The sequence below is a fragment of the Phlebotomus papatasi genome, chromosome 3 (genome assembly GCF_024763615.1).
Source record: "Phlebotomus papatasi isolate M1 chromosome 3, Ppap_2.1, whole genome shotgun sequence".
NCBI classification, from domain to species: domain Eukaryota; kingdom Metazoa; phylum Arthropoda; class Insecta; order Diptera; family Psychodidae; genus Phlebotomus; species Phlebotomus papatasi.
The window spans coordinates 43,001,709-43,012,177 of record NC_077224.1 but is presented as its reverse complement, the minus strand read 5'-3'; the positions used below and the strand labels follow the sequence as shown (position 1 = coordinate 43,012,177).

Genomic DNA, 10,469 nt, shown 5'->3' with positions numbered 1-10,469 from the left:
CAAAGTTGATCTCAAGTGGATCGTCCGATCATCTTCCGTGTAGTCTCTTCATTGAAGAAAGCTAAACACAATAAAAGGCGTGTTTGAGGCATGTTTTGCAGGAAAATATCAAGTGAAGCAATTTAATAACTTCTTAAGTGATGCGCATGTTCTCTTTGTGCATTTAAAACCATTAGAAGTATCATGTATTAGCCACATCGTTAGTCTCCAATTGTCATTCAATGATATTGTGATATTGCATTGAAGATTAATTTATTAAGATTCAGATTAACATTTCTTTTCAAAAGACGTACATTTTATTTTTGAATCAATACAAATGCGCAAACAATGATTATGAACAGATCGAAGTGTGATGCAGTAAATCAAGTGATTTCCCCAAAAATAAAGATGATTTACAATCCAAGATCGGCTTTTGACAGCCATCCATCTTCAATGTAATCTGCAGCAAAGGCCACTAAATGAGGAATGACGTTCTGCTCGTATGTTCCAGTGAACAAATGAGCCCAGGGTCCTGAAGCGTACACAGGAACATCTTCTCCTCCATGGGTTTCCGTATCCATAGGAGCCATGCTGGGAAAACCAAAGTTCCAGGCGTTCGTATTCATGGTGCTAGGATCTACTCTGCCCAGGTCTGCAACAACGTGATCTCCGTAATGTGGTCCGTTAGCATAGCTAATAGTGAAGTAAGGCTTTCCGTCGTTGGCATTTCCAGTATAGCTGAAGATGTCCTGCTTACGATTCTGAAGTGAAAGCATAGATAAATTATTAAGGTTCCCCCTTGGGTTCCCCTATCTTCTTAGTTCTTAGATACACTTACGGGATAGCCTGCGTAGGAATTAACATGACTATGATCTGCTGTTACCACAATAAGTGTATCTTCTTCGCTGAACATCTTCCTAGCCATTTCAATAGTCTTGTGAAATTCCAGCGTCTCATCAAAAGCAGCTCTAGCCCTGTTACTATGGTGAGCCAAGTCAATTCGACCCCCTTCGACAAAGAGGAAGAAGCCATTAGGGTCCTTTTTGAGAATCTCAAGAGCTTTCAAAGTCATTTCTCCGATTGTGGGTTCAGTATCAGTACGATTCCTATCAATAGCTTCCAGATGATACAGCATGTGTGTATGTTCAAAGAGACCCAAAATATGATCTGTCTTTTCTGGATCTATTGCCAATAATTGCTCTCGGTTCCAAACGTACTCCTTGTTCGATTTGATGGGATCATCGAGCCATTCTTGTACCAAATCTCTCGAGTCTCTTCGTCTACCACTTCTACCCTCTTCATCACTCACCGTTTCATTTCGAAAATGACGACGTCCTCCACCCATAATCACCTTAAAATTCCGTCCAACATCTCCATGAACAAGTTGTTCAGTCAGATCATCCATCAGTTCAGGATCACAGCCACGTCCGCGAATCTCCCGATCATCTTCAAAGCCACGATTCGAGGCGTGACCGAACAGGCCAGCTGGAGAAGCATGAGTGACACGAGTATTTGTCACAAAACCCGTTGACTTCCCCTGCATCTGGGCTAATTTAGCCAGTGACGTTGTATGAGTTTCCGGATCAAGTCCTGCTAAGCAATCATACCTCGGGACTTTTCCATTCACACCAACGGTTCCGTAGTTACCCTTCACTCCGGTAAGATATGCTGTTGAAGTGCTTGCTGAATCGGGAACTGGACGATTAAGGCAGTAGGTCATCGAGGAACCAGTGTAGGGGAATTTTTCAAAAGAAAGTTTCTTCTCTTCCCCTCCAAGAAGCAATCTTGTTGCTGTTATTGTGGAAATTCCCATGCCATCACCCAAGAAATATATCACATTCTTTGCTCTTTTCGTATTATGGGTCCTTTTAATCTGATCCGAGACAAAGGACTTGGCTATGTCAAGCCAGTAATCCTGGCTTTGTTCAGGAACCAGCTCATCATCGATTTCTTTTATTCCGTCTTCTGGTAATCTTGGATGGTGTCTTCTATCATCACAATCCGGGTTCAATGGATCTTTAGCACAGTTCGAATTCCTCTTCACAGATGCAGCATTAGCAGCTAATGCAAGCCAAAGAATCAACAAGAAACGCGAGTACATCTTATACTGCGGCTTTATCAGTTCAACGTTGTTCACACTCTCCAAACTGCTACTGTTCAAATGAGCAGAAAAACCAGTTGGGGTACAACTTTGGGTGATTTTGGGCAATCAAACAGAGATTAAAACATTTTCTTCGATAACGTTCAAAAAAATGTTTTCCTCCAAACCTACTGCTTGCTATCGGGTATTTTCTGTTGCTCAATCCTTGATTAACATCGCAAGATGTTGAAGAAAGCGAGATCAAAAATGATGGATCAATGTGTAAAATTTAAGAAATCCTCAAAAATTTCTGAAAAACCTTCTCTTTTCTTGATAAAGCTTATAGTTTTTTTGAGAGAACTGAAAGAAGAAATTGTGCAACCAAAATAACTTTAATCGAGGTGATTGCAGAATACGAAGGCTTGTTTGTAAACGTAAACAGTAGATGAGCAATTGAAATATTTCTAACAAGTATTGCTAATACAAGAAAACCCCAAGATTAGATTAGATTAGATTGTGTCATAAATAACTTCGATTTATCAAGTATAAATTTGTTGGAGATGATTAAATTATCAAGGCTCTGTAAAGCTTTTTGTTGCTGAGGATTACGCGATCATTTAGTTAATGGTCATATGGCGTATTTAAGAAAGATGTTTAAGGGACTTTTAAAGTTTGAGTAAGAGACGTTTCATAAATCCAAGATCTAGGGTAAAGTGATACAAGTTGGACAGGGATTTTTTCTTGATAAATACAGCACTAATTTTTTTTTAAGCACAAGAAACCAAATTATAAAAATAAAGCATTAAAAATATACAAATAAAAATGAAGTACTAAATTTATTAAGAGAAAAAGCCCTGTCCAACTTGTACCACTTTACCCTAAACTTTGTCTTATATTTACAAGACATAACTTTATATTTGATATAAGTGTAGAGTTGTGCGAAGTGCTCAAAAATTATATTAATCCAAATAATGTCTCAAGACAATGTACAAGATATTTTCCTACCTGTTGTAGATAAGCTTCAATATAATTTGAAGTAGATCAAAATTGTTTTCAGCACAAATTTATGATGGGGAAGTGTAATTAAAAGCATGCTCAAAGCATTTATTGGGAAGTTATGGGCCACTTGGTAGATATTTAACCATTTAAGGGGCAGCACATGAGCAACCATTAAAATGCAATAAAATATCATGTTTTATCTTGGTAATAAAGTCTGTTGAAAGTTGAACAAGCAATATGTCTATTAGAGTATGTACAGAAACTATTGGATATTAATAAATAATTTTGATCTTTCATTCCGATTAATAAGATTAGGCTTGTCTTTCTGTGTTACTTTTGGTCAACCATCCATCACCGCTCATACCAGCAGCGTAGGCGATCATGTGCGGAATGACGTTTTGTTCGTAAGTGCCTGTGAACAAGTGAGCCCAAGGTCCAGATGCGTAGACAGGAACGTCTTCTCCGCCATGCGTTTCTGAATCCCTTGGAACCGTGACGGCGTAGTCAAAGTCCCAGGAATTGATGTCAAGGGTCCTAGGATCGACGCGTCCAACTCCGGGAACTACGTGTTTTTCGTAACCAGGACCGTTAGCATAACCCATCGTATAGTAGGGCTTTCCATCATTTGCATTACCACTATATCCTAAGATATCGTGCTTGCGACTCTGAAAAATATTCAAAGATATTTAAGATCAATTGAAACAGCTCTGACGTAAGACGTATCTTGAGAATCAAGGAGATAAACTCCCTCCGGGTGCGTCAGGGTTGATTATCCTTTCAGGACTGGAAAACATGAATATTTTTGCCAAAGCTTTGGACGCTACAACGCGTCTTCCTCAGTGTATAGAAAGGAAGGCGCGTTGTAGCGTCGAAAGCTTTGACAAAAATATTCGTGTTTTCCTGTCCTAAAAGGATAACCATCCCTGAGGCTCCCGAAAGGAGTTTATCTCCTTGATTCTCAAGATATTCAAGATTCCCTTCGTCAGAGGCATGTTTCACAACACTTACAGGGTATCCAGACATTGAAACAGCATGACTGTGATCAGCAGTTACAACGATGAGTGTATCTTCCTCACTGAACATTTCCCTAGCTAAAGCTATAGACTTGTGAAACTCGATAGTTTCATCCAAAGATGTTCTCACATAATTATCATGATGGGCTGTGTCGATTTTTCCTCCCTCGATAAAGATAAAGAAACCATTTGGATTTTTCTTAACAATTTCCAAAGCTTTCTGTGTCATTTCCGGTAAAGTGGGCTCCATATCCTCCCTGTCTTTGGCTTTGGCTTCCAAATGGTACAGCATATGAGCCGGATCAAAAAGTCCAAGAACATGATCAGTTTCTTGTGTATCCAACGCTAGAAGTTGTTCCCTATTCCACATGTATTTACTATTAGTCTTGGATGTGTCACTTAACCAGTCTTGTACCAAGTCCCTGCCATCTAAACGCCTACCCCGAGTTCCTTCCTCGTCGATGACTGTGTTATTACGGAAATGCCTTCTTCCACCACCCATTATCACATTGAACTTCTTCCCTACTTCCCCATCTATCAATTGCTTAGCAATATCGTCAATATCTTCGGGATTGCAACCCTCATTCACAATTTCACTATCATCTTCCCAGTCACGATCTGCAATGTGAGTATAGAGACCTGATGGGGAAGCATGGGTTACGCGAGTTGTGGTTACGAAACCAGTAGATTTTCCCATCCTCTGAGCCAATTCAGCCAAGGACGTGGTAAAGGTGGAACGATCTTGTCCAGCAAGGCAATCATACCTAGGAACCTTAGCATTAACTCCAGTTGTTCCGTAGTTTGCCTTGACTCCAGTTAGGTAAGCCGTAGCAGTGCACGCTGAATCAGCTACCTGTTTGTCCACACAGTAGGTCATAGAAGAACCAGTATAGGGGAACTTTTCGAAAGATAACTTCTTCTCTTCACCTCCAAGAAGCATCCTAGCTGCTGTAATTGTAGTAATTCCTAGACCATCTCCTAGGAAAAAAATTACATTTTTTGCTGTTTTGGTATTCAGGGTCCTCTTGGTTTGGTCCGATACGAAAGACTTGGCAATATCAAGCCAGTAATCTTGAGTTTGTTCAGGAGTTAAGTCCTCATTTACCATTTTGATGCCATCTTCAGGCAATCTTGGATGTTGCCTACGATCGTCACATCCTGGGCTCAGAGGATTATTTACACAGGACTCCTTTTTGAGAATAGATGCTGAATCCACTAGAACAACCACTAATACCACAATGAATAACTTCACTAGGGGTCTCATCTTGGACAATCAGTCAACTGCTAAGTCTCACAGATACCATACCACTGATCCCAATTGACTCAGGTGTCTCTTAGCTAATCTTTCAATTGCCAATAGACATGTAGGGAGGGGGAAGTAGATAAAAACTCATTTAAGATAAAGCGTTTATTTTTTAAAAAAGAATAAATACAATATCAGTTGCGATAAGACATGATGATGGTTTGAAAGTTCAATTGAAACAGATCAGCTTATCTTCGGGTCAATCAAGAGTACAATTGTAATTACACTGGGCATTTAGGCCCATTGCCTATTGCCGCAGCATAGGCCATCAAGTGAGGCAAGTGACTCTGTTCCATTGTTCCTGTAAAGAGATGAGCATATGGTCCGGATGCGAAAACTCCAACATCATCTCCGGCATGAGTTTCAGCATCAGATGGGACATAGAAAGGGAAGAAAGAGTTCCACTGGCTATAATCTGAAGTGGCCGGATTGACACGACTTGTGGATGAGTATTGTGTTGAAGCACTAGGACCATTGGCATAGCTCAGTGTCATATAGGGCATGCCATCCTTTGCCAGAAAATCATCATTTATGATCCCGGTATCGACTTTGCCGAATATGTCGTTGCCTCTCGTCTGCAAATATACATTAATATTTAAATTAACAATGTCCCACTCGTTAAGCTATCTACCACCAGATAAGATTACATTTATGGTTTGGTATTTACTTTTAAGCATCACGACAGATGAAGCTTGGTAAATTCTTATGTACACGTAAAATCGTTAAATTAACAAACGTTTTCTTTATCTTTACTTCAGTTACTTGTTCTATTCTGAGGGACAGATAGCATGGGAAAATTTCTTGATTTCTTATCAGCATAAGTTCAAGTTCATTTCCGGAAGGCAATCTTCATAGGAAACACATTAATTGTTTATACTATGGAAGCAGTCGTAGCATTTAAGTTCATTCCTCTCAGACGAGTCTTAATCATGAAGTTTTGAGAAATGAGATAATTTATTTTTCAATTTTGTTAGATTTTAATAGTAAAGAGAGATTTGGAGAGATTAATAGCCAAGTAGATAGAGAGATCCTGGGCTAGACACTTGTATTAAACATGTCTACTCCATGTTAAGTTAAATAAAATCGAGTCAAATTAATTAATAAATGCCTTACAGTCCAAATGATAAAGCATTAGTCTTGGTCTAGATAGTGAGAGGTACTTAATTCAATCCAGGGGAGGGAAGGAACTTGTCATATCTCTAAATAGGATCACATCTCTTGAAGGAAAGACATACAACTTCTCTGAACCAATAACCGTAGGGATGCAAAGCAACCAGCAGAGATAAAATATCCAAAGAACTACTGAAGGGTATGCTGAGAAAAGTAAGGACGATATTCTTAAATACGGAGTGTTGAAAAATTGGAGAGAATTGGTGAATGTCACCAGGACTGTAGGAGAGTAGAACGATAGGCCTGATTCCTTTTAAAAACGGAACGAGATAAGTCTATCTCTTAAAAAGCCGACAGACTAAGATCTTAAAGCACGAAAGTATAAAAGGATGGAATATATAATATTAGATCTGTATCGTTGCAATTTTAGTATACGTTCTGTCGAAGCAAGAAAAAACTTACGGGATATCCTGAGATTGACATCGTGTGAGAATGATCAGATGACACGACAATCAAAGAGTCATATTCACTCAGCATTTCTCTTGCAGCTTGAACAGCTTTGTGAAGTTCAATAGTTTCTCCTATGGCTGCTCTAGCCATAGTGTAGTGGTGACCATGGTCGATCTTACCACCCTCAACGAACAAAAAGAATCCATTTTCATTCTTTTTCAGGACCTTTATAGCACTTCGAGTCATTTCTTCCAAGGTAGGTTCCGTATCTTGGGTTTGCTTAGCTTGACTCTCCAAATAGAATTGCATATGAGAACTTTCGAAGAGACCCAGAACACGCTCAGTATTATAGGGCAATGTCAGCAAGTCGTTGCGATTCCAAACATATCGCTTGTTAGGTTGTCCGTCATTTAGCCACTCGGATATTAAATCTCGGGAATCGTTCCGGAAACCAAAGCCGCCCTCCTCATCTGGGATGCTTGAATCGCGCAAATGACCTCGACCACCACCCATTATAACACTAAATCGACTTCCAACTGGTCCATGAATGAGTTGCCTAGCTATATCCGTTACTACATTCGGATCACAGCCACTTTGTCTGACCACAGTGTCATCTTCCCACATTCGGTCAGCCACGTGAGCATAATTTGAAGCCGGCGAGGCATGAGTAACTGTTGTAGTTGTGACTATTCCTGCAGACTTTCCAGAATCAAGGGCCCACTTTGCAAGGGATTCTGTATGAATGGACGGGTCCAAACCAGAATTACAATCACCTCTTACAACCTGACCATTAATTCCCAATGTGAACAAATTCGTTTTAACTCCGCTTGAATAAGCCGTTCCAGTACACGCTGAATCCGCCACTTGAGCGTCCACACAGTAAGTTTTGGCTAAACCGCTGTAGGGGAACTTTTCAAAGGACAACTGCTGCTCTTCACCTCCCAAAGCCATTCTAGCAGCGAAAAGAGTTGGAATGCTCATGCCATCACCGATGAAGAAGACAATATTCTTTGCTCGTTTTGTATTGAAGTATCGGTTGACCTTATCCAGAACGTGCTGATGTCCAAGATTCGTCCAGTACTCAGTTGTTTTCTCAAACGAATTACCAGAAGTCCGGGTTAGAAATGGATATCTTGGTTGCACTTTCGGATGCATCATTGCTTCTTCATTTATTTTCCTGCATCTTTCCGACTGTGAATTGGCACAGTTTTCAACAACGGCCCCAAGACAGGACACCAAAATTGGCAAAAGACACAGAAATAACTTCATGGTGATTTTCCGACTCTTTTTTCGACTTTACTGAAGTTCTCTCACTGAAAACTATGGCTTTTATATTAAATCTGAGGATAAGATTCGCATCCACATAAATTTCTTTTTACAGCTGCCAAGACAGTTGTATATAGCAGAAAAGTTAAGCACCTTCAAATATTTCACATAATAAAAAGATAATTTTTTTGCCTGATAACAGCTTCTTTTACTTGTATGATTTGATGTGAGAAGGCATTGGTATATAAATTCTTTCTAATGAATACAAGACGAACTTCACAATGTCACACACGTGTATAGTCAACCTTTTACTTATCGTTGTTACAACATCATTAAGAGTATTCTTTTATAATTTATTTATTAAAAGAGTTATTTAAATCTATCCGATACAGTCATACTAAGAAAATCTATAAAACTAAATAACTTAAGGGCGGAACAAGGGGTAACTCTCAGTCTCATTTTTTCTGACAAGGGTTTCTGGTTTCTCGGGTTTCGCGATGCAGAGAGCGGGTTTCTCGGGTTTCGCGAATCGTTTTTCGAACAATTGACAAGGATTTCTCAATATGAGTTACCCCTTGGGGCAAAATCATATTGACAGTAAAATGCTCACCGTATTTCGTTAATTTACGCATTTTCATTGCAATTCTTACACAAATTTTCCATTACCGTATTACCTTATCTCATACTCGGTGGCACTAGGTGAAAATAATATAAGAAAATTGAAGAAATAAAACGAAAATGCGATAAACGGTGAGCAAAAAAAACTGTACGATTAATTTCTCATTACAGTTTTTTTTTTGCTCACCGTTTATCGATTTGTTTTATTTCTTCAATTTTCTTATATTATTTTCACCTAGTGCCACCAAAAATGAGATAAGGTAATACGGTAATGGAAAATTTGCGTAAGAATTGAAATTAAACTGCGTAAATTATCGAAATACGGTGAGGCTACGGCGAGCATTTTATTTTCAATGTGATTCTGCTCTAAAGGCTGTAATAGTTTTGCCAAAAGTTGGCTTAACTTTCGAATTATAAAAATATAACGATACTAGAGTTTAATTCATTAATTTCTCTAAAGAAAAAAAATATAAATCAGGACTGCAGTTCATCTTATGCGGTAAAGTAATGTTCTGAATAGATTAATCTGTTTTGGTAGACTCAAACTTCCTCAATTCGATCACACTCACCTTTAATACATTTGTAAAGTCTTCATTAAAATTAATTTAATATTAATTTGTCTTTTTGCGTTTATTATTCGAAAATAAAGGCAAATTCAAAGAATATATAATATATACTAGGTCGAAGCGAAACAAAACGTTTCGTCTTAATATTGTAACTTAAACTTGAAGATTTATCTCAGCTTCAGAATATTAACTTTTCACCCTACATACATACATAAATATACATAAACTTCCGGTTTATGTATGTTCCATAACGCCCGGTTGTGTCGTTTGTAGGAAGTCCCACATACAATTTAGCAAAATTTGTGGCGTTTCAACTCTCCCCTTTTTCAAACAATCCCATCAATATTAAGAGCTCGGAGGAACTGTCCATGTTTTTGGAGGAGCAGAACCTTCCGGAAGGGGTTGTTCTCGTAAGTTTAGATGTAGTTTCGTTATTTACCAATGTCCCAATTGAACTAGCTCTGCAGGAGTTTGATAGGAGATTTCATGAGATTGAGAATCATACAACACTGGACAAAGAAGAACTTACGAGACTTGTCAGTTTCTGCCTTACCTCAGGATATTTCTTATATAAAGGGGGGATCGTATGTCCAGTTGGATGGTGTGGCAATGGGCTCCCCCATCAGTCCCATTGTGGCTGATATTGTGATACAGCGAGCTCTGGAATGTATTCTGAGCAGCAGTTCCTTGAGAATACATTCATCAAAAAGTACGTGGATGATTTATTAGTGGCCATACATTCGGAAGATGTGCAGAATGTCCTAGAGGTATTCAACAGTTTCTACCCAAAAATCAAATTTACACTGTAGGAAGAAGTGGAAAATAAACTCCCATATTTGGACATGGTGCTCCATAGAAACCAAGATGGATGCATAAAAACGGTGTGGTACAGTAAACCCTGTTCCTCCCAGAGAATGCTGAACTACCACAGTCTACATCCCATCACCATGCTCCTGAATGTAGCGAGGAACTTCAGAAATAGGGTGAGGAAGCTCACCTCAAAAGAGGATGAAAACCCGGATGAGATAATCAGAAGGGTACTCAGGAGGAATGCCTACCCGGAGCACATCATTCGGTCACTGTTG

At 39.0% G+C, this 10,469-nt stretch overlaps 3 protein-coding genes across 3 annotated transcripts; all 3 read right to left on the bottom strand.

The window, feature by feature from the left end:
* Nucleotides 1-273: 273 nt before the first annotated feature.
* On the bottom strand, nt 274-2,802 carry LOC129805749 (membrane-bound alkaline phosphatase-like). Its single transcript, XM_055853873.1, has 2 exons — nt 818-2,802; nt 274-740 (listed from the first exon to the last, which is right to left on the bottom strand). The coding sequence occupies exons 1-2, from the start codon at nt 2,078-2,080 to the stop codon at nt 393-395; spliced, it is 1,611 nt and encodes a 536-aa protein (XP_055709848.1). The 5' UTR covers nt 2,081-2,802; the 3' UTR covers nt 274-392.
* A 433-nt stretch (nt 2,803-3,235) lies between these two features.
* LOC129805748 (membrane-bound alkaline phosphatase-like) lies at nt 3,236-5,396 on the bottom strand. Its single transcript, XM_055853872.1, has 2 exons — nt 4,067-5,396; nt 3,236-3,723 (listed from the first exon to the last, which is right to left on the bottom strand). Exons 1-2 carry the CDS (start codon nt 5,333-5,335, stop codon nt 3,370-3,372), a joined length of 1,623 nt encoding a protein of 540 aa, XP_055709847.1. The 5' UTR covers nt 5,336-5,396; the 3' UTR covers nt 3,236-3,369.
* A 68-nt stretch (nt 5,397-5,464) lies between these two features.
* On the bottom strand, nt 5,465-8,240 carry LOC129805750 (membrane-bound alkaline phosphatase-like). Its single transcript, XM_055853874.1, has 2 exons — nt 6,947-8,240; nt 5,465-5,949 (listed from the first exon to the last, which is right to left on the bottom strand). Exons 1-2 carry the CDS (start codon nt 8,201-8,203, stop codon nt 5,596-5,598), a joined length of 1,611 nt encoding a protein of 536 aa, XP_055709849.1. The 5' UTR covers nt 8,204-8,240; the 3' UTR covers nt 5,465-5,595.
* Between the last annotated feature and the right edge of the window lie 2,229 nt (nt 8,241-10,469).